Raw genomic sequence first — 25033 nt, 5'->3', positions numbered from 1 at the left:
CTGGTGGCAACTGACTTTGTTGCGCTGATTGTATCCATCTCCGGTGTGTTTGCAACCGCTTATTTCTTGTCGCTCTCCCAGCACCATAAAGCTTCATACTGTCAAGGACGTGGCCAGGTTGAACTCTGCACATCACCTGCACTGCGGTGAGATTATATTAGCCACTATGGTCTACTGGGACTCCACGGTGGAGTGGTGCCTGGTCCCTCGTTCCCTGCCCAGAGGTGTCCGTGACTGTGTGGTCAATCTATTCCAGTGAACAGTAGGCATGGAAACAGATGATCATGTTCTCATAGCAATTACTTCATCTACCTTTCACTATAATAAAGTGACCAGACGTGGAAACTAGAAGTCGGGCTCTCACATTTTTGGAATCTGTGGAGTCCCAGCTGTGGGATCTTCAAATTTGTTTATTCCTCCCTTTTTTTTTCTTTTTAAATTCTCATATGCCACCATTTTACAGTTTAAGTATGTTCACACTGAGTTTTTTTGTAGGCAGAAAAATCTGGCTCAAATCTCCTTCAGGAATTTTAAGATAGATTTTGATCTGCCTGCACTTTCTTTGCTGCGTTTTTCAGCCACTACCATTGAGCACCGCAGGCATAAAACGCCGTGAAAAACGCTTTCTCTGCCTCCCGTTGATTTCATTGGGAGGTCAGAGACTGAAACGCGGGAAGAAAGAGCATGTCGCTTCCTTTTCCCGTGAGCCGTTTATTCCGCTTGCGGGGAAAAAACTCTCTTTCTCCGCGTCCCGTTGAAATCAATGGCGCCCAAAAACTGAACTAGGCGTAAATCACTTTCCTTTGGCAGCAAATGAGTCGCATTTGTACAAATTGTGCAAACTAGAAAAATGTAACTTTACTCAACACATGAGCAACGTTACTAACCGCAAACAGACTTGGTGAGGGAATCCTTAGTGAAGAGCCAGCCCCCTTGGTACTGCTCATGGGCTAAGAACGGTGTGAACCCACGGTGTCACGTAGGCCCTGTTCACACTGAGTTTTTTTGCAGGAATTTGGAATTTTGAGGCAGATTTTGAGCTGCCTGCACGCCGTTTGCCGCGTTTTTCGCGTCATTTTTCGCTCGCGCCCATTGAGTGTCACGGGCAAAAATGCTGCGAAATACACTTTCTCTGCCTCCCATTGATGTCAATGGGAGGTCAGAGGTGTAAACGCCTGAAGATAGGGCATGTCGCTTCTTTTTACCACAAGCGTTAACTGTAACAGTAAGGCTGGATTTACACGAGCACATTACGTCCGTAATGGACGGAACGTATTTCGGCCGCAAGTCCGGACCGAACACACTGCAGGGAGCCGGGCTCCTAGCATCATAGTTATGTACGACGCTAGGAGTCCCTGCCTCTCCGTGGAACTACTGTCCTGTACTGAAAACCTGATTACAGTATGGGACAGTTGTCCCACAGGGAGGCAGGAACTCCTAGCATTGTACATAACTATGATACTAGGAGCCCGGCTCCCTGCAGTGTGTTCGGTCCGGGACTTGCGGCCGAAATACGTTCCGTTCATTATGAACGTAATGTGCTCGTGTGAACCCAGCCAAAGAGCTGTGTAGGAGGCTTAAAACAGCCAAACTCTGCTACAAAGGTGAGGTTGTGGAAGACTGTTTTATGTCACAGGTCCACCATGGCAAGACGGAGCACAGCAAGATGACACAAGGTAGTTATACTGCATCAGCAAGGTCTCTCCCAGGCAAAGATTTCAAAGCAGATTGGGGTTTCAAGATGTGCTGTTCTTGTAGAAGCCAAAGAAACGGTGCAATGTTGAGGACCGTAGACGCAGTGTTCGGTGCAGAAACTTAGTGCAGCAGATCAAAGACACATCATGATTAGTTCCCTTGGAAATCGGAAGATAACCAGCAATGTCATCAGCTCAGAACTGGCAGAAACCAGTGGGACCCAGGTACACCCATCTACTGTTAGGAGAAATCTGGGCAGAAGTGGTCTTCATGGAAGAATCGCGGCCAAAAAGCCATACCTTCGACATGGAAACAAGGCCAAGCCATTCAACTAGGCACGAAAACATAGGAACTGGGGTGCAGAAAAATAGCAGCAGGTGCTCTGGAGTAATGAGTCAAAATTTGGAATATTTGGCTGTAACATAGGGCAGTTTGTTCGCCGAAGGGCTGGAGAGCAGTACAATGATGAGTGTCTAAAGGCAACCGTGAAGCGTGGTGCAGGTTCCTTGTAAGTTTGGGGCTGCATTTCAGCAAATGGAGTTGGGGATTTGGTCAGGATTAATGGTGTCCTCAATCCTGAGAAATACAGGCAGATACTTATCCACCAGGAAGGTGTCTGATTGGGGTCGTTGTCCTGCTGCAGAATAAATTTGGTGCCAAACATACAGCCAATGTCATTAAGGCCGGATTCACACGAGCGTGTGTGTTTTGCACGCGCAAAACATGTAGCGTTTTGCGCGCGCAAAAGGCACTTAACAGCTCCGTGTGTCAGCCCTGTATGATGCGAGGCTGCGTGCTTTTCGCGCAGCCGCCATCATTATGACACGCCGTTTGGATGTTTGTAAACAGAAAAGCACGTGGTGCTTTTCTGTTTTCATTCATCATTTTCACAGCTGTTGCGCGAATCACGCTGGTCGCACGGAAGTGCTTCCATGTGGCATGCGTGGTTTTCACGCACCCATTAACTTCAATGGGTGCGTGATGCGCGAAAAACGCCCAAAGAACGGACATGTCGTGACTTTTTTTCAGCGAACTCACGCTGAGTAAAAATCCCGCACATGTCTGCACGGCCCCATAGACTATTATAGGTCCGTGCGACGCGCGTGAAAATCACGCGCGTTGCACGTACGTATATCCCGTTCATCTGAATAAGCCCTAAGAACGATCTTCAGCGAAAAGAAGAACAAGAAACCCCCAAAGTGATATGGCCCCCACAGAGCCCTGATCTCAACATCATCAAGTCTGTCTGGGATTACATGAAGAGGCAGAATGATTTGAGGAAACCTACATCCATAGAAGATCTGTGGTTAGTTCATCAAGATGTTTGGAACGACCTTCCTGCCGGCTTCCTTCAAAAACTGCTTGCAAGTCTGCCTCTAAAACCGAATCAATTCTCCTAGGTAAAGGGTGGTCACACCAAATATTTGTTTGATTTAGATTTCTGTTCATTCACTTTGTATTTTGTTAATTGATGAAAAAAAACTAACACTTCTATTTTTGTAAAGCATTCTGCGATCGGACATGAAAGATTTCTCCCTCTTTCTTTTAAAACCTAATCATTTTTAGGAAATAAATGCAGATCGTAAACCACTATGTGAGACTGGTCTAAATGGTGCACTAAACAAGAAACCTACATTCTCTACATTTGAGGTGCAGCTAAATGCAATCTATTGCTCTCTGTAAGCAGCCATATCCGGTTTGGAAGATCCTGACTGTAGTGTTCTTCGATTATGCACAGGAAGTCTAGATAAAAATATATGCCCACATGATCACTACTTTAGCTCACGTATCTCCAGTTTTGAGACTTCTACATACATACATGACTATTAGGCCTTATTCACACGAATGTGTGCGTTTTGCACGTGCAAAAAACGCAGCGTTTTTTTGCGCATTGCAGTTCCGTGTGTCATAAGTGTTTGCTGCATGGCTGTGTGATTTTCACGCATATGCCGTCCTTATGACACGCGGTTTTGATGTTTGGAAAAAGAAATGAAGAAAGTGCTTTTATTTTTCCCTTTTATTTCTTGATCTACTGTTGCGCGAATCACGTGCGACCCACGGAAGTGCTTCCATGTGCTGCGCGTGATTGTCACTCACCCATTGACTTCAATGGGTGCGTGATGCGCTAAAAACGACAAGTATAGGACATGTCGTGAGTTTTACACAGCGGACACGTTGCGTGAAAATCACGGAATGTCTGAACGACCCCATTGACTAACATGGGTCCGTGAGAAAATCACGCGCGTATCAAGGACGTTAAACACGTTTGTGTGAACCCAGCCTAAGGCCTTATTCACACTGAGTTTTTTGACGCGGAAACGGCGCCGCAAAACTCTTCAAAAACCGGCCGAAATGCCTCCCATTGATTTCAATGGGAGGCGGAGGCGTCTTTTTCCCGTGAGCGGTAAAACCGTCTCGCGGGAGAAAGAAGGGACATGCCCTATCTTCGGGCGTTCACGCCTCTGAGAAAGCGTATTTCGCAGAGTTTTATGCCCGCGGCGCTCAATGGCCTCGGGCGAAAAACGTCGTGCAGGCAGAGGAAAATCTGCCTCAAACTTCAAAACGGAATTTTGAGGCAGAATTTCCACCTGCAAAATACTCAGTGTAAACCCAGCCTTAGGCTATGTTCACACGGAGTATTTTGGGGGAGGAATATCTGCCTCAAAGTTCCAAACGGAATTTTGAGGCAGATATTCCTCCCCAAAAATACTCCGTGTGAACAGCAATTATCGCGCTGTTTTTCGCCCGCGGCCATTGAGCGCCGCGGGCATAAAACAGCGAGATATACGCTTTCTCCTGCCTCCCATTGAAGTCAATGGGAGGTCGGAGGCGGAAGCGCCCGAAGATAGGGCATGTCGCTTCTTTTTCCCGCGAGGCAGTTTTACTGCTCGCGGGAAAAAGACGCCGACGCCTCCCATTGAAATCAATGGGAGGCGTTCTCGGGCCGTTTCTGCCGAGTTTTGCGACGCGGTTTCCGCGTCAAAAAACTCGGCAAAAGACCCCGTGTGAACATAGCCTTAAGGGTGGATTCAAACGTAGATTTTTATTTTTGTGCAGAAATTTTTTCGACTGAAAATCCGTTCTATTCATCTAAATGCGGTTGTTTATGCAGCAGGTGTATGGATTTCTGCACGTTTCATTCAGATAAATGGAATTGCTTTTCAGTTGGAGAAATTTCTGTGAAACAATCTGCTGCGTGACTGCACCCTTACCAGCTTTTATCTGTGCTTATATAAACTTTGTACTTAAGGTATACTTCCACTGAATAGCTCAAATCTTACTATCCCAGAATATGCTGCCATGTTGAATGAAACTTGTTTCCTACAGTTAGGACACATACAATAAAAAAACGGCTGAAAATTACGGAGCTGTTTTCAAGGGAAAACCGCCTCTAATTTTCAGACATTTTTGTAGCCAAATACGTTTTTTTGTAGCTGTTTTTCCATTGACACAATGAAAACCAGTTCAAGAAGTGACATGCTCCTTCTTTTTACGGGGCACCTTTTTAATACTTCAGCGTAAAAGAACGCAGTCTCAACATAACGCCGCTTTTCCAATTGATTTCAATGGGCAGATGTTTGTAGGCGTTCAGCTACTGTTTTTTCAGGCGTATTTCGAGCCGTTTACGCCCCGAATTATGCCTGAAAACTCTGCCTGTGAACATACCCTTAGTTTTACCTCCTAATAGATTGTTTGTTTTTCTTAATAAAACAAAAGGCTGTTAATAATGTACTCCAAGGCTTTTGGCCATCTAAAATTGACCCATTATCCCTAGCTCCAGGTGTCTTCACTTTCCTGGAGTCCCTGAGGGTCACTCTTGTAGTTGTTGGGGACCAAAAGGGCTTAAAGGGGTTGTCCCATTGCCACAAACCCTGTCCATATGCCTTATTGGGGCATATGAAAATCATAAAAAGGGTCCCCCCACTTGGAACCTCCCTCTATGTGCCACAACGTAGAACTGCTCATGCTTTGGCGGACCCATCACACCCTTGGATGGCCAGCATGTAATGCTACGCTTGCCCTGCAGCGGCCACTGCAGGGGAAATGTGCACCTGGCCTGATGCTGTTCGCCGGGGGTGACAACAGCCATCTTCTTTTTTTGATGGATTTTTCTTCATGAGACCGCTCCGTTGGGCTTACCAGGGTTAGAAAAACATGGCTGCTTTCTTCAAGAAACCTTGCCCCATCTGTTCATTGGCTGTATCTGGCATTACAGCTCTGCTCTATTGCAGTAAATAGTGCTGAGCTGCAATACTACACACCACCTGGTGTGGCGCTGTTTTGGGCAGAAAGCAGCCATGTTTTTCTAATCCTAGACAACCCCTTTAAGTATAAAAGCTAGTGCAGTAAAAAAAACACTGGGGCAGTTACCCATAGCAACCAATGAGATTCCTGCTGATTAAGAAATTGTCCAAGTATGTCTGTGTAGGCTGGAAAACTAGATTGTGAGGTCCACGAAGGACCGGAGCAGATTCAAGTGACTACAATCCGTCTCCAACAATGGAATATACTATAAAGAATGGGAAAGTGAACATAAATAACAATAATATACAATATAGTGGGATTCTCTTCCAGTCTATGGTTCCATGCACCGTATGGGGGAAACTTCCACGACACACCTATGATACGGAATCCGTGAGGGGGGGAGAGGACCTCCTGCATGCCGCCATATACAATAGGAGGTACAGTATTGGCCCATGGCGGGCTACGGGCTCCGTATTACGGATCTATAAGTTATCGAACGTATGATTTAGTGTATGGTCACCTATAGACCAACCATATAGAAGATCACAGGAGATTGGTCGAGCTAAAAAGGATGAAGAAAAGCAGAATCAGGTTATGAACCATAGAAGGAAGTTGCTCGTACATTTACAATGGGCAAAAGTTTCCCTAGGAGTTTAGTGGATGGTAAGTGTGAATGAATCTTATGTACGTGGACGGTGTTCTCTGACTTGTGCTCCACATATTGTTTACATGACAGAAAATCTCCATGCTTCCTGTAAGTCCCGCTCCATGCTCCGCAGCCTCCCCTCCTCCTCCTCCATGAATGAAGTCCGCTCTGTTCTCCAATTTATGAATGAGTGCCAGAGTTCTGAATGGAACTCTGACCAGCTCCGCCCCTGATTGGCTGGCCGTTCCCTCCCCTCCTTCCATTGGCTGGGCGGGGCAGGCGGCGAGCGCCGTGATTGGCTCCCACGTCTCAGGCTGGCTTTCATTCACAAAAAAACTCAATGAAACAAAAGAAGAGAAGGGGAAATGTGAGACCATGAAAGAGGAAACTCACCAATCGCGGCCTCCCCTGGGCAAACAACTGTCTGAGCTGCGAGAAAAACAAGTCCTTTCAAATCAGCACTTTAAATCTGGGGCTGCAGGGCTCCATTCCCTCCCCTCTCTGGTGATTCCTCTCCTGCAAAGCAAATCTCAGCCGCTGAGACCTTCCTGCAGCTCCTAGAACATTGAGGTGAGGGATCTCAACGCTTTATATCAACTTATTCCAGGATCTTGTTGTTTTACTGGGTGGAAGGGAGGAGGATCACGGTGAACACACCCTGGGCGATCCATGGGAAGTGGATTCTGGCGCTTTTCTCCTCCTAAACCTAGATGTTCTTGCAGAAATGAGCGATCATGCGATTCCAGGTACTTTTAGCAGCCGGGTTGTGTCCTTGGAGTGATCTGATCTTCATGTTTACCCCGCACTAGAAGAGGGGGGGTTGCAGCCATATGTTCTGCTGGGACAGACTAGGAAATAACTGCTCCCCGAAGACCAGAGTGGAGGTTTCACGTGTATATAATGTGCTGGAAACCATTAAAAACAACTTGCTTGTGCTGGGAGAGAATAAAGTTGGTACGATTTTACGTAGGATGCGACCGGTGACGATCATAATCGTGTCCGTGGTGCCAAAAAACGATTGGTTGATCTTTTCGGGAAAACTTTTGGCATGTTGTAAAAGTTTTATTTGCCATAGTTCACACAGTGATTTGTGTTTTTATTTTTTTTATGCAGTTTTTTTTTGTTTTTAATAAAATTTAAACCGTGCATAAAAGACAATCTATAAAGGAAATACTCGACACTTCTCTCATTTTGGATCTATTCTCAGTTTTCCCCAAAAAATAAAAAAATTGTGACATAACCGTGGCCTACTCGTTTCATGTATTTGCCAGTCTGATGGGTTGTGAGCGATAATTCCCTGCTGACAACATTGACTGACTGGGTTTTCAGTAGATTAGCTCTATTTTTTTTGTGTAAAAAATGGTTTTGTGTGCAGGTAATGGCAGCAATTACAATAAAAAAATACAATTGTGTATTAATTTGTAAACGGATGTCTATGGCCAGATGTGAGCTGGTAGTTCTCTAATAATCCCAAACCATAAACTTTTCATGGGAAGGGGTATTTCAGTCTTGGTATACAGAATCTGGTTACATGACAAACTCAACTCTGCTACACCTATGTAGTTTAGTTACATGTATGCATTCTGTATGTTTCAGTCTTGTATATATACTGTTCTGTTGGTTTAAATCCATGGCTAATTGGCCACAGCTTTTCTTGACTAGACACCCCACTCCCCCTCTCCTCCCCCTCCCCCCTTCTGGATGCATTTTTGTGAATGGGTCTCATTATGTATGCATGTTTGTGCTCTCCATTCATGCTCTCCTCTCTCTCTCTCCCCCTCCTCTTTCCTGTCTTTGCAGACTGACGATCCTCCATGACAACACACAGTTAACAAATGGACCATAGGATGAGAGGTTACCTGGATCAGCAAGTGCCTTATACCCTGACAAATGTGAGTCTTGCGCTTTTCTCCTCCTCCTCCTCTTCGTTCTTCTACTTGCTACAACTTTTCTGTAATGGTCACAAGATCTTCTTGCTTCCTCTCCTGATTGCTTATGAAACGTCACGTTGAAATCCACATTTATTTTAATTTTGACTCTTGGATTTTTTTTTTTTTTGGGTAGAACCCTCAAGGGCATGGAGACGTAGACCGATACTGTATGGCCGGCAGGAGAAAATTAATGGATGCAGATCTCCCACCCCAAGAATCGGAAGGTAACGTCAACATTCGTCTTTTGTCAAGGACACAAAGGGGACAAATATTTGCATGTCTGCGGTAACACATTGTCATATGTTCAGTAAGAATGTACATTCTACAATCCCGATACATTAGGCTCCATTGTTCGTAAAAATTTCACAATCCAAATACACTTTTTTTTTTTTTCTTGTCCTCTTCATGTTGTATTGATAACTGTCCCTGGTTAAATATTTATCGTTCATACTATATATTTTATTTATTTTCTCTATATATATATATATATATATAATTTTTTTCCTTTTTATGTTTTTATTTATATTTTGCCACCGTTCTTATGAGCAGTGACAACCACTCTCCTCCTCCTCTTGTATTATGTCACATATGGTCAGGGTGCAAAATACCTAAACTCCAAGTAAAGAGATGTAATTTATTTCACACATTTATATAGCAGAGTTCTGTTTACTACATACACTATATATGTACAGAAGCAGCAGAGCGGTGTTTGTAAGTGCCCACAATTATGTAGTCTGTCGATACACCGTTACATAACAAACTCAACTCTGCTACATTTATGAACATGGGATATGTAGCTGAGTTACATGTATGCATATTGTGCCTAGTGATTTCCATATGTGTTATATATCTATATGTCAAGTCATGAGAGGTGTATAGAGTCTCCGTGGATGAGACGGGTGACCAGATCTGTATTGATATCTTATAGGGAATGTATTTTGGGATCCTCCAGTCTTTGAAGGCAATGTCTGTAGTAAAATGCAAACTATTCCTGAGACCCGGATTCTGAATTCACACTCTTCCTTTTCCTTTTCAGATCTATTTCAGGATTTAAGCCAATTCCAAGAAACCTGGTTAACAGAAGGTAAGCCCCTCCGTTATTATTACACGCTCGGCACATCTGTATTTATTCCTCCCCTCCCCTATATTTATTTTAGCCTGTTCCACAGATGAGCGATATTTTTCTTTTCTGCCAACGTTTTGGGACTTGTTTAACTTCGGGATTATGAATAAAACAATTGTGCTGTGTATTTGCTTATGAATAGGATCTGGCTCCCAGCCCGAGCTTCCCCCTATTTAAAAGTATTTTTAATTTTTTTTAATTTTGCATGAATGATACTGGTATTGCAAGAGTTAAAACTGTAATTTTCAATGTGTGGTCTTCTCTATGCATTTCACTTTGTATCTTTCTGCAATTTTTTTTTATTTTATTTTTTTACAAACTTGAGTTTGAAAGGAAAAGCAATTCCTTGGAGTCTAATTAGACTGAAAGCAAATGGAAGGCTGGACGGAGATTTTATGCTGTCTGTAAGGTTTCATTTGCAAAAGCTTGAAAGGAATTATCATTTATTAATCTTGCATCCACCTTTTCTACAGTGTTTGAAAATAATTGTGGAGCAATTGGTATTGGATGTATGAATCCTATTGTATTGGCACGTAGGAGCTTAGAGTCGAGAGCATAATGTCACACTGGCATATTGGAACATGAGCATATTGGTATAGAACGGTTTACATTTCTAGGTCATGCTGACATATGGAAGTTTATAATAGAGCGCCTCCGCTTCTCAACTTCTGTTATGTGTACCACGGGGGCACATGCCATGTCTCTAGAAGGTTACGCACTGGGCTCATGCTGTTCTTTTAATAGGGAGCACAGGTTATGATCATGGACTTGGTTGTACCTTTGATTTAATTTGTTTGAGTAGGGAGTACTTGGTTTAGGAACATTGAGAATCGCTAATCTAGAGCATAGTGGAATGTAGGAGTTTACAATCTAGACCATAGTGCTGCATAGGAATTTACAATCTAGAGCATAGTGAAACATAGTGCTGCATAGGAGCTTATGATCTAGAGAATAGTGCTGCATAGTAGTTTACAATCTAGAGCATAGTGGAATATAGGAGCTTACAATCTAGACCATAGTGCTGCATAGGAATTTACAATCTAGAGCATAGTGAAACATAGTGCTGCATGGGAGCTTATGACCTAGAGAATAATGCTGTATAGTAGTTTACAATCTAGAGCATAGTGGAACATAGGAGCTTACAATCTAGAGCGTAATGTTGCACAGGAGATTAGTCTATGGCATAGTGAAACATAGGGTCTTACAATTTAGAGCATGGTTCTACATAGGAGCTTACAGCCTGGAGCATAGTGCTGCATAAGAGCTTATAATCTACAGTCACCTGGTAATTTTAATTGATAAATGGTCCGATCTGGTAATTCTTTAAACTTTTTGTGTTCTGTGCCTCTCAGTAATAGAACTCTATTTGGCAGCAAATGGTTAATTTAGTAAAATCCTTTTTTTTTTTTTTTTATCTGCTGCCATTAGTTGCATGAAGGCTTAAACACTTATTGTAGATAACCGGATATTTTTCCCGCATTTGCTGAGATTAAATATCAGATACTTGACAGTTTTCCTATGGTAAATTAATTTTTGATGCCCTTATGACGACAACTGGACAACAACATATGGTGTACATTATCACAGGAAATGACCATGAGGGTTCCATGCCTATAGCAAATGAATGCTGGAGCATTGTGATGTGGGCTGTGGCGTGGAGCTGCCTTGTTGGTGCATTGATAATTTTTGACTATTTGCTTCTAAAGAAGAGATTTGCCTCCTAATGTGTATTTTGTGTGACGTGTTCACCGGTTACATAGGGTTAATAGATCCCAATTTTTCCTATGGATCAGTCCTAATATAGTCTCTCTGTATTCTAATTCCTTGCTGAGTAAGAGCTTGGTATAGATTTTCACAAGTCTTATATAGGATTCGTTTTTGGTTATTGTAACATCCATTTGATGCCTCTTGGTGTACAGATAATTTGGTTCACGCCTTTGTCATATTGCATTGTGTTATGAGGTTTTCAGACTTCAGGTGAATCCACAAGCTTGTCTTGGATCAGTGTTATCAGTTCTGCATAAACTGTCACCCTCATAGAGTTAAATTACTAACTCGGCACTGCTACATCAGTACCATTTACATAAAACATTAGACATTTTTATACATGGTTTGACCACTTGATTTCATTGGGTGCCACAGACAAATAGGATGAGGATATTTTCAACCAGAGATATGTAAGCTGCTGTTTTTTTTGGTGCTTCAGCTTCTAGGAGGTGTATACACTATTCCATTAGGTGATACCATAGCTTGACTGATGTGAATGTGTAATTATCTACATGATTTCATTCTATTACCTGAAAAAAATGGTGATTTATATTCACAATTCCAATGGAGTTCTTAAAATCAAGGTTTTTTTTTTTTCCTGTATTGGCATTGATCCCTTTTGATACCAGAGAAAAGACTGCGTTTTTATTATAATAATGTGTATATTGTCATTTCTAAGGCTGGGTTCACACAGAGTTTTTTGCAGGAGGAAAATCTGCCTCAATATTCAGTTCGGAACTTTCCCGCGAGCCGGTTTTTCCGCTCGCGGGAAAAAACACCTCCGCCGCCCATTGAAATCAATGGGAGGCTTTTCCGACGCGGTTTCCGCGTCAAACGTGTCAAAGTCATTGTGAACTTGCCCTAAGGGTCTTTTTGTAAATTCTGGGTCAAGGAGTGAACCTCCTTACTAGGCTTCCCACATGGTTTTGAGTTCTTCAATTTGATGTACTATGACCCCCAACCATCATATGTTGCTGTCATGGACCTTGGTAATAGATAATTTCATGTCGACGTATGTCCATTATCTATCGCATCTATGACATATCTCGCATCTTCATAAAGTAGGAATTGATCAGATGTGGGTTTTATTGGCTAAAAATGTTACAACTGTGATGGAAAAAAATACTGTAGACTTTAGGAGGCTCTTCACTTTTTTTTTTAAAATAAACAATAAGGCCCAATTCATTTCTATGGGCCCATGCATGCGACCGTGGTTTCCACGGTCTGCATTGCCCAGGAGCCTGGACCGCAAAAAGATAAGACATGTCTTATTACGGCCGTGTTTTGCGGTCCAGGCTCATAGAAATGAATGCACACGGCCATCTGCACGGTGCCCTGTGCCATGGGCCCGCTACGGTCGTGTTCATGAGGCCTAAGAACTTTCGTAGAACTCCATAGAAAACAAGACATTAAGTTGGGTACTGGTGGCAAATCGGTACATTGGCTATCTGGAATTATTTAGCCCTGTAGTACAATATGGATGCCTTCTGTATGTCTTTTATGGTACACTTTAGACCCCTATTGTGGAGAATACCTATATCTGTATTGTGGTGTTGAACTCCTCCAATAAATCCAGTAAACCCATGGATCCTCTCCAATACGTTTTTAATACTCACATATGCTCCTTGTTACGCTTTTAGATTTGGACTCCAGTCCTGGTCACTGTTCCATGTAGATGTAACTTCCTCCAGAAGACTGATCTAGACATGTTAGACGTACATTTGCCGTCCTTGGTAAACCATGAATGCCCCCACCCTCCTATCGACCAAGATCAATGACTGTCAACCACGAGATATGGCCATATGGATTTATATTTCTAGAGAACCCCCTTTTTAATGTGACTTGTTCCTGGAGAATAGTTTATTCTCACCAATGTTCAGTCCTGATATGGTCAACTCCCCACTGCTTAGACAGGTTCTGAATTTGATTTTTGGAAGTGCCCCCTTTTCTCCTTAAATTTTGAAATTAGACAAGTTAAAGGGTTAAAGCCCTTTGTTTAGGTGGATAGCATGTGGGGATATGTCCGTCAATTCTAGGAACCATGTAAAGGGTGTATAATCTAAAAAATAGCTGTTGGATCTTGGTACGTGTCCAACTGTCCTGGACACTGAAGTCTGAATTAATGTATCAGATCTCATTGTCCTTCCACGGCAATAACCGTCTGATACCTTTAACGACTTCAAGGTTTCCATGAAGGGGTTAAAAAGACTAATGAAGATTCAGGTCTAATGATTATTGCGTTTAAACAATTGGTTCATTCATATATGAGCGTTTCTAGACTGTCGCTGTGGTGTTAAACAGTCAGACACTGGACTGTCAATTCTAATGCAGGTGAGCGCGCGGGTCTCTCTATCAACTACTTCTAATAATGGATAAGTTAAGAAGTGATGTTTGGCACTGCAAGTTCCTAAGCGTTGGGACATGAGCCTCCTGCGTCTTCCTCAAACGACCCATTCTGATGACACGGACACCATGCTCTTTAATATTGGGATAACAAAATCTCTTCGAGCCCCAGTCTCGATCTGGTTTGATATCACTGGTAGGTTTTTCTTATGTCTTGTATCATCTGTTGCTTTTGCTGTGACTATTTGTATATATGTTTGTGTTGTATTTGACATAGTGATGCCTGGTCAAGGTTGTAACCCTGATCATTGAACTTACTCAGGGATTGGTTTGCTCCTATTTGCAACATTACATAGTAATAAACCGATTTAGATATTTGATTTGTTTAGCGATCATGTATTGTTTGACATTTTAGAAATGTGATTTGTAGATTAAAATATTCGAGCACTGCAGCATTTTAGTGTATGCTTTTAGGTCAGATAACGCACCAGCCATGAGGGGAACTGATCTCTTCTTGATGTGAAATTGCTTTATACGGTTATTGAATTTGCAGAAAACTTATTATATATATGTGTGTGTGTGTGTGTGTGTGTGTGTGTGTGTGTGTGTGTGTGTGTGTGTGTGTGTGTGTGTGTGTATATGTGTATATATATATATATATATATATTTGTCTGCAGTACTTACTAATCGTAATAATGTATTTTGAACTTTGTCATGTCCCGTGTTTTCTATTATCTGCGTGCTCTTGACCCACTATGCTGTATTATCTTATGGCCCGTGCTCTCTTTATGACTCGAGGTGTAAAAGGAAATACAATAAACCCTTAATATTATACAAGAGTTCGTCAAGATATCGTCCACTCCTTCAGTCTAGATTTATATTCCGACGAGCCATGGGTTTTGCACATCATAATGCCTGGAGAAGCCTCAACTTTATGCATGTGGATTCCTATTTCTATTTGTCATCTCCTTTTATAGAACATATAGGTTATGGTCATTGCTTGCTTGTCAATTACTCTGAGCAATGCAGAGACCGCATCATACCCCAACCCAATAAACTTGTGCCACAGCTTGGCATATAGTCTTTCAATTTCTACAAGTGCTGAGGGACTTTTTTTAGAAAATGAAAATATTTGGCTAGTATTGACTGGTAATTGAGCTGTATGGACAAACCTATTTTATTTTTTTATTTTTTTTTGTGTTTCCAGAACTGTAACTGGCAATCTGGAAGTGTTCCAAATCCATAGCTGGTAAACTGGGTCTCTTGGCTGGTAGACCCTAGCTGGTCATACATGCAGGGCACCTTGGACAAATAAAGGGTATCAGACTGACCAAGGATATTTTTCTTCATGTTCGGTTGGCATTTCTAGTATAAATATTCCATTGTTGTAATGTAAAACTAATGTGTTTTAGTCCTGCCTTCCCTGATCCTTGAAGACCATGCATGTGGTGGTCACAGAACTCAATGTGTTAATCCGATATCAAAAATATCCCAAAAACCTGGTATTTGGATTCTGTCATGCTCACATATGATTTCAGTTAAATGATGATCTGGATACTAAATACAGGTATCATGGGTCTCAAGGTTTGGTAGCTCTCGAGCTTTGAGTAGTGGCAGAGATGGATCATGTGTGGTACTAATATTTTTGGGGTTTGTCTTCAAATACGTTCTACCAAGTCCCAAATGAAGCTTCATTTTTGGAAAGTCGTGTCGGGGGCTTCAGTGATGTAGGGCAAGTAGAGTTTAATGGTTATAGATGTGATTGACAATCACAGAAACCGCTCAGATGTAACACTTCTTGTTAAGTATTTCAATGTCTTCCATCGTTTTTGAGCATTTGGTCTTTAATTGGAGTCTTTGAAGTTCCAGTTCAGAAAATCTTCATTTACAAGTGTCTGCAGAGATATGGGAAGTGGCAGAACTCCTAGATTGTAATGTTGATTTAAGATTGGTCTTATCGTCGAGATCTGTATTGCCCTTGCTGGCGGAGGAGCACGTGATATGATGATATTGCTGGGATACCAACTTGTAACACGTAAATATGTAGCAACAGGGTTGAGGATCAAGGTGAACTGCATAGGAGCAGATTGCTGCTTGGGTCGATCTGTCTTGCTTTGTTTTTTCATGTATGATTAACTGGTTAATCCATTAAGTTTTCCAGATTCCTCTTCTATTAAAAAAAAAAAAAGAAAGAATTAATATTGGGCTGGTAGAATTGTTTTGTCTTTTTACGATCTTTGCTAGCCTACAAATAAAAATAGAGGTACACTGAGAAGTAATGCGTCCCGAAGTCTGAGGATTAGATATCCCACAAGCACCGCGCTGATAATGTAGCCTAGTGGTGGACCCCCGTCACAGCCAGCCGCTTCACTGACCGATTTAGACACTCGGCCAATAGATCAGCTGAGTGCCTCGCATTACGTCGGTGAAATTTGCATGTAAGTCAAGAAACTTAACCATCCGCCCAAGCTCTGGTGAGATTTTTCGGCACATTTGGTATGTTGTTTGCAAAAATTAAATATAAATTTAAGTAATTGGGCCCCAAAACTTAAACCATCTTCTTTTTGTACGGTATGTAAACTTTCCAATGCATTGATAAAGCTTTCGATATTTTTTTATGTACACCTAATTTTATTACTGGATCACCCCTACAGGTAGATATTCTAATTATACGCGTGCGTATAATGGTATTGCCATTTATGCTATTTTCTAATGTAAGGTCCACCTCTGGACTGTGTATAATATATACTGTATATGGCATTGTGTGTATATTATGTACAGTATAAGCCATAGACTTTTATCCAACGGCTAGATTAGCTGCTGTGATTATTTGCGGTCGTCCTTTGATCTGCTTTCTCTGAACCATTTGTTTGGGCCTGTAGACTAGGTAAGAGCTTGAGCAAACCCTTAGGACTGTAGTGGAGGTCTTGGTTACAGAGAACAGGAAGAAGTAGGTGATGACGGGACAATAGCACAGTAACTCCTCGGGTCTACAAGTGACATTCCCTTTGATGTGCTAATAATTGTGCTTACCCAACCTTACTTCCTTGATTCCCCCCTCCCAGCATTATTACATTTGAGGGTGATCAGGGGTTTGATTTGGTTACTAGTGAAAGTAGGTAAATTATTATATGTGGTCAATGACCTGAAACTTGTTTAGGCGTACACTGCCTGAATAGCAGCGTCTTATGGTGAAGAAATGTGGTTAACCATAGAGCACGACTGAAAAAAAAAAAAAATAATAATATATAATCTAGTTATGCAACGATGCAATTTGTTTTATGTGAGCATGTCCTAACGTTATATGGCTAACTATAAGCTTCAACCACTAGTGTAGATGAATGATGGCTCTCTAAATTAGTGCTCTCCAACCTGGGGCTCTCCAGTTGTTTTAAAACTACAACTCCCAGCATGTCCTGACAGCCAGCTTGAGAGCTTCAGGTTGAAGACCACTGCTCTAAATGGTTGGAGAGGATCCACTTCTACTCCACTTTTGGTTGTCTTCCCATTAAGTGGATTCGTAAAATCAAAGTCCTTCTATGATAAATTTATAGGCCCACATTATTAACCAGTTACGCCAGGTTTTGGTGATACTGCAACCCTAAAATGTCGCAAGTGATGACATGCAATATTTTATTGGTAAAATTAGCAATTTCTTGTCGCTCAACAAATTTTACAAGCAATGATAAAAGTGGCAGTTTTCTTCTATATTTTTTTACAAGGAAATGGCACAAATTTTGGTAAAATTCTACGCTGGCTCATAGCAGGTTCAGATTTAATTTCCTCACTGTCAGACTGTAAAAAATAAAATAAAAATATGCTCCAAATTGATTGAGAAGCGTGTGCCATTTAATAAATTTGGCACAAATTACTCCAACGACCTCCTTAGTTAGACTGGCGTAAATGTCGGCCATTTTCTTGCTGTCAGTGCTTTTGGACCTACGGAGGGTTTGCGAGAAGGGAGAGGACATTGGCTGATGTCATGATAGTTGCTCATTTCACCACTGCTGATGACATGGGGATTTCCTACTTTATGGTCGACGTACAATTTTTTTTTTCTGGTTGGCCAATTTTCCTCCGCCTCGACCCGTAGGCGACTTATTGGAGCTAATGAAAACTCAATTTTGTACATGGTAATATAAAATTAATAGGGTTTGGTAGGAGCGCAGATATTCCACACTAAAGGGCCTTTTACACCGGCCGACACTTGGCCCGTGCAGCAAGCGCCGATCAACGAGACATCATTGATTGGCGCTCGTTTGCTCTTGTCACACGGAGCTATGGATGGGGATGAGCGGTCGTTACTCTGAACGCTCGTCCCCATACATTATTATCATGTCGGCAGCGCATCTCCCTGTTTACACAGAGGTGCTGCCGACAACGATGATATTTAACTTTTTGAAAACGATACGACCAGCAGATGATCGAGCGTTTGCTCGTTCATCTGCTGATCTGCTGATCACTGTTTATACAGGGCAATTATCGTCAACGAGCGTTCTGTGAACGCTTGTCTGCGCAATAATCGCCCAGTGTAAAACCCCCTTAAAGTGAAATACCTTTTGAATCATTTATGTGGAGATTCTGTTTAAGCCAACTTGACGATCTTAGTCATTTCAGAAGCCATTTGTGCGGTACAGCCATTTTAAGAGAAAAAATATGTTTAACAAAATGTCCTCCAAGAAACAAATGAAGCTATGCTTGGCACATGTATGTGAAAGCCTGGTATGATGCAACCTTTATTTTACTATAGGGGACCCTGGTTTCATATGAATGTTGCCTACGTTTTGGGGTCTTTTAGCAGCATCTGATGCATTATTATTTGGCTTTGCAAAAAGTGTTTTTTTTTTGTTTTTTAAACTTATTATTTAGTGTTTCTGTTTTTTTTATATTGTGTATGAAAGTTTCCTTTTTTACGATTTTGTATTTTCTTGAAAGCAGAGCTAAAATGGAAATGCCTACATGTTTGTGGTTACTTGTTGGCAGCGGCCCTAACTTCATGTTCTGGGTTCTGACTGTTTTTATGTAATTATGCCTTGGCACAGGCCGTCTTGGAACCTCAGATTGCATCACCCGGCCCCTAAACAGGAGATTGCTTCAAATGCAAAGTCCTATGTCTTTCTTTATAAACCAGGGAATCCCATAAAATTAATTTATTTTATGATAACTTATAATTTTCAATGCCTCATAAGGGGATATTAAATCAGAAGTCTACCTTATACATTTGCTGTGCATTTGACTGTGATCTATTTTGGGTTGTAAATAGTCATATAAGCCCGGATTCACACGAGCGGATGCGTTTTGCGCACGCAAAAAATGTGTCTTTTGCGCACGCAAAAGGTCCATAAAAGCTCCATGTGTCAGCAACATATGATACGTGGCGGCGTGATTTTCGCGCAGCCGCCATCATTCTGACACTGTTTTTATGTCTGTAAACAGAAAAGCACGTGGTGATTTTCTGTTTTCATTCATACTTTTGACTACTGTAGCGCGATGCATCTGTGTGCCGTGCACGGTTTTCACACACCCATTGACTTCAGCTTTCATCGGTGTCCCTAGTGCTCAATAATATCTTCCGCTACCAACAGCCGCAGAGCCTTATGTGGCTCCCGAGTCTTTGGTTGTAGACCACTGCTATAGTCAATATCCAACCACCTATAGTCCATTTACAACCACCTATAGTCGGCGCATGTCAAACTCTGGCAGAAAATAATCTATATCCATGCTGAACTCCTCCTCCCAGGGGCCAATAAACCTAGATATTTGCTTCAGATGCCTAACTATATCTTATTAAAGTTTTTGGGATTTCTTATTGTCTGACAACTTTTAAAAAAAATAAAATGGCTCCCAGAATAGTACAACGGGATCCTACAGAAATGTGTCCATCCCTGGTCTATAGACTGTGGGACGGGGTCCTGGGAAGGCACGTGTAATGGAGTCTCCAGTTTTGAATGATCAAACGGATATAGATGGATTTGACATTTTAAGTAAGTGTCTCTACACCTAAAATATCTATACATCTCCGGGTATAGAAACTGCTTCTGCTAAGTTGGTCTTGAATGTGGACTATGTCCTCCCGTGAAATTACAAGCCTGGTTAGAAGCCTCCACGGATTTACTGCGCATACGTTGTGGTTTCCTCAGCCAAACGGACAAATTTGTGAACCTTTAAAATGGCTAAAAACTTGTTTTGATTCCCAGAACCTCTTGTCAGCATCTAGTTGAAATTTCTGGATGTATCGCCACCAAGCCTCGGGTCTGCCGGTCTTTCCACTGTTTTGCTACCAGTCGGCATTGACAGCCCTGCAGGTGCTCTTATTTTAATCTGCTTTTTGAGGACCTTTGCAGATGTTTATTTTTCAGTTTCCTATTTGGAAACATTGGAGTAATGGAAGTTTTTTGGGCAGGATTGCCTTGTTTATACAGTTCTACTTGTTAAAAAAGCAAGTCCAACATCAGCATTTATGAAAAACAGGACACATTAAGCTGTAGTTAATAGTAAAAGGATTTCTGGCATTTGCGGATGGAAAAAGACAATTTGGAAAAGAGTTTTAAGGGATGTTAAACAACTTTCTGCTCCCCCCCCCTGGCTCAATTTGCACATGATCTGTGATTCTTTCCCTGGGATTTTATGAGCTTTTTGAGATGTTTCATGTGGCTGTAGCGGCAGAAAAGAGCTGGAAGCCGGATTATCTGGAATAACCTCCGCCATGGGGTGTTGCTAGTCTGCTGGTATATTATGCCATTTCGGGCCAACTTCTTGCTTCTCGTAAACTTGTGCTTTATGGTTGATTTGTAGACTTCATGTAAAGGGAAGTCCATCGATTTTCTCTGGTATTCATTTTATTAAATTCTCCTAATACTCTACATTTTTATAATGTGTTCTGTTGCTTTTACCGTATGCTCATCGCCTTTCAATATCAATAGAAGTCATGTTGTGGTTGGAATCAATGTTTAACAAATAGGTTCTGTGCCCTCTTGGATTTCGTGACCTCATGGGGATAGCAATTTTCTGTTTTAAGAACTGATTATGTTTCAATTCTAGACTTTTCTGACCAGTTAAACGTCTCGTAGCTTCAGTACCCCCATGATGTCCAAGTTTCATTTTGGATATCATTGTCACAGGTCGTAGATGTGATCTTTATAACCTGTCCAAGGTTTTCATTAGAATTCTCCTTTTAAAGACTACTTAATTAGGGCAAATTGATGACATACAACGGGGTCCCCTTTATGAGAGACAGTGAAGAGCCGCTCATAAAGAGTGGCTCCACTCTGGCGAACCCAGTCCATCCATGTATCACGTAGTCTACCATTCATTTTAATAGCTAGCATATAATACTATATGTATAGCCGGGCCAGCTTCTACTTAAAGGAGTTTTCCCATCAGAGACATTTATGACAGATCTCCTGGATATGTCCGATAGATGCGTGTCCTACTTCTGGGACCCGCATCTCTTTCTAGAACGGGGCCCTCCTAAACCCTGTTCTACTACTCTGTATTGTGGCTGACGCGTGTGATGCCCAACCATGAATTACGGAAACCACGTAGCTCGCTGAGCTACGGTGTTTCCGTAAGTCCCATAGAACTGAATGGTAGTTACAGAAACAGTGTAGCTCGCATTCTACGTTGCTTTCGTAACTCCCATTCACTACTATGGGAGTTACGGAAACAGCGTAGCTGAGCGAGCTACGCTGTTTTGGTAATTCATGGTCGGGAATCACACGCTTCAGCCACAACACAGAGCAGTAGAACAGGGTTTAGGAGGGCCCCGTTCTAGAGATAGATGCGGGTCCCACCTCCACTATCTGATGGTTTATCGCGTTTCTCCCATAGGCTTCTCTATAGGACTTAAAAAACGGCAAAAAAAAGAAAATGTACAAAATGACCCTAAATAAAAAAAATTGCTGATTAACAACGCATGTTACATTTTACAAAACCCTGGTGTTTAAGTATGCAGTTTCAATTGCCAGAAAAATATCTGTGTGAAGTAGGCCAGAAAGGGATTGTCTTTGAGGCAATCTTTTAAAGAGGACCAGTCCCCTTTTTTGACATGTCTGTTATAGGAAATACTTAACAGACACGTCAAGAAATTATAAATAACAGGGCAACGATCAGCCGATGATCGAGCAAACGCTTGTTCATCAGCTGATTGTATCGTTTTAAATACTAAAAATCTTATCGTTGTCGGCGGCACATCTCCCTGTGTAAACCGAGAGATTCACTGCCAACATGATGGAAATGTATGGGGACGAGCGATTGGAGTAATGACCGCTCGTCCCCATACATAGCTCCTTGTGAAGGGAGCAAACTAATGTGGATCAACGAGCTGTCTCATTGATCGGTGCTCGTTTACATGGCCCAGGGTTCCCACGTAGCGCAAACGCTGCAGAATTTCCGCAACTGAATTTTGTGCGGAAGTTCCACAACATTTACAGTAGCAGCAAAGTCAATTCGATGTAGTAAACCTCATGCCCACGCTGTGGAAAAAAACTGCGGCGTAAACGTTAATAAATTGACCTGCGCTGCGGAATTCAATTCCGCAGCATGTACATTTATGCTGCGTTTTCATTGCTTTTCCGTTGCGGGTTTTCCCCATGGAATTCAAAGGGGAAAACAAAGGCAAGTGTTGTCATTTTTAGTGGCGTATTTGCATCGTTTACGCCACAAAAAATCGTAACTACGTAAAAAGAAAAAAACCCTACTTACCCAGAAGTCTGTTTCTTCGTCCAGTCTGGCCTCCTGGGTTGACGCTGCATCCCATGTCACCGGCTGTCACATGGGATGAAATATTATCCCAGGAGACCAGCCTGGATGACGTCAGAGGGCCGGCCTCCTGGGATGACGTTACATCCCATGTGACCGCCTCTGCAGCGGTCACATGGACTGCAGCGTCATCCAAGAAGGCTGTACTGCACAAGAAGCATGCGTCGCCATAACAACGGCTTATGTAAATCTCAGCTTTCTTTACCGCTGCTTTCCGCAGCAGAAATTCCATCCGGAAAAATGCACCACAATGTGTTTTTCAGACTAAATGTACTGCTGGTTCCAGGTCGGATATGCTGCGTAGTTTTTACGCAGTGTATCCGTCCCGTAGGAACCCGGCCTAAGAACCCAAGCACTTCTGTTTGTTTGTTTTCTTTATTAAACACATTGAAACCCTATAATATATAGTTGTTTCATTATATGGCTAGTAAATCGGCTTCATTGGCCCAAGCCAAAGTGCTTTATTCTCCAAAAAATGGAAGCAGAATCATAACCCGGGAACAGAAAACACACACTTCTCTCTGGGGACCCTTTTGGATAATGAAATATTTGCTTTTCAGATTATGCCATTTTTATATCTTTATGGAATAATAGTTAGCCCTAAAGGCACTGCTTTCTTCTTAGCAGCACATAAAATATAAATCTCTCAAATGCCTTGGCCCACCCAGTCTGCACCCCCTCCTACCTGCTGTAAAAGAAACCTCAGGCCTCTCGTGGCAAAACCCTGTAGAATCTAGGAGCCGGTCTGACTGAATCCATAGAGAGCGGAGTAATGACAGTGGGAAGCGGTTTGCCAGTAATAACGACTTTGGGGACCTCGGGCCGGTTTGGGCTCTAGAAACACATTGGATGTAGCCACGTTTATGCCTCCATCTACAAAGCCCACATATTAACTCTACTTTCATGATGGGTTCATCCCTTCTTTTTTTTATACGTTGCAGTCCATTCCAGGACTGTGAATCAGATTCTATACAACTCCTTCCCCTCAATCCTTGAGGCGTTTTCATAGGTGCAGAAAACCAGGTGCTACCTTCCTATTGTAACCTCTCCAGATTCTTGTGTATCTAGCAGTTAAGGCACTAGACTAAATGCTAAATGTAATTACAGCTCCGGTGTGAAGAGCCACTTGGCCATAAACATGACAAATTACATTGGAAGACGAAACATCTGAAGAGGTAATAAATAACGGTTTCAAGGAAAAATGTAACTACATAGCGCGAAGACAATCCTTCCATTTCTAGAGTCCTACGTCTCGGCCTTTCTGCAGATTATAGCATGATTCAGCAGCTGCATTCCCAAAATGAGGAAATCCTTCAAGCTCGGTTATCTCAATCCATAGTGGCTGTTGGGAGCTACAACATAAGGAGGTCATAGACACACAGATCTGGCCATGACCAATCAATTAAGATTTAAATTATAAAAAGGCCAAGAAATTTAAAAGGGAAAAAAATAATAATTCCTATACATTTCTTAACTCCTGAAACACCCTTCCATCTGTCTGATGATGATGATGATGATAATCACCATTGGCGCAAAAAAAACATTATGGCTCCGGCTCATATCTAATTCTTGGCATGTCAATGTTATCTAGAAAGTCACCATAACAGACCCTTGAAGTTTTGGAAAATGCACGATGCCCTACTAGGGGCGAGTTAATCAGTGAATTTGCACCACAATTGTATATGGGGAGAGGGCCAAAATTAAGCATAGGCTGCATCAAAAACGACAACCCATTTTAGCCGGTCAAGAGGGCTCACGTGATCGTCCCTAGATTTATTCACGCCATTTTCTGCTTCAGTCAAGTCCGTGGGGCTGAGAAGCACCTAACGTATCTGACCGAATCCTCAGCAAATCACACCATCTGAGAGGGTCTGGTCCATTTGCATACAGCACTCGTTAAAATCTGGCACTTTCTGAGCCATTTAGTGGGTGCAAATGGGGACATTAGCTCAGCTGTTCTGGGGTATATGGCTTTATAAGGTGCCTATGTCGAGGTCTCGTATATATTGTACCAAGCAGGCTGTTTTGACTATTGATTTAAGTGTCACATGGCGTTGTCCGAATAGAGCAATTTCATGTAATTTTACTACGGTTACCCGAAGAGCCGCTTATAATTTTTGCTTATTTAGTTACTGGGAACACCGGGCAAGAACCACAATAACTTCTTATAATCACCGGTGTCGGTTACTTTGTGAAGGGTTAATTGTCTGCAGCTTACATGCATGCGTGTTTGTAAGGGATGAACCGACTAAGCGCACAGTGGGTGAATCAGGTCAGAAGACAATGGAAATGCATTAAATTTCCATGTGAATAGATACAGGAAACCCCATTTCCTATTAACAAATGAGAGATCAGGGATGAGAAATAGAAATCATATCGATGTCGCTAGTAGCCACGGGTCACATATGCAGCAAAGCAATAACAAGCTATTTGAAAGCTACATTTAAAAAAAAAATTTTTTTTTATGGTAACCATTCTGTGAATATTTTTATACAAGCATCTTTAAAAAAAAAAAAAAAAAAA

At 42.0% G+C, this 25033-nt stretch overlaps 1 protein-coding gene across 5 annotated transcripts in view; it reads left to right on the top strand.

Moving 5' to 3' along the window:
- Nucleotides 1–25033, top strand: part of ETV4 (ETS variant transcription factor 4) — a 153668-nt gene that overhangs the window by 102619 nt on the left and 26016 nt on the right. For 3 of the 5 annotated variants that reach the window (XM_075846765.1, XM_075846767.1, XM_075846768.1), the window contains exons 2-4: nucleotides 8387–8478; nucleotides 8651–8741; nucleotides 9554–9601. In XM_075846765.1, the coding sequence (XP_075702880.1) occupies nucleotides 8422–8478; nucleotides 8651–8741; nucleotides 9554–9601 (196 nt within the window). In that variant the 5' untranslated portion in view covers nucleotides 8387–8421. The other 2 variants (XM_075846764.1, XM_075846766.1) reach the window with 2 other exon arrangements.

The sequence above is a fragment of the Rhinoderma darwinii genome, chromosome 13, assembly GCF_050947455.1.
Source record: "Rhinoderma darwinii isolate aRhiDar2 chromosome 13, aRhiDar2.hap1, whole genome shotgun sequence".
Lineage (NCBI taxonomy): Eukaryota > Metazoa > Chordata > Amphibia > Anura > Rhinodermatidae > Rhinoderma > Rhinoderma darwinii.
The sequence above is the reverse complement of the archived record's forward strand: the minus strand, read 5'-3'. Positions and strand labels throughout refer to the sequence as shown.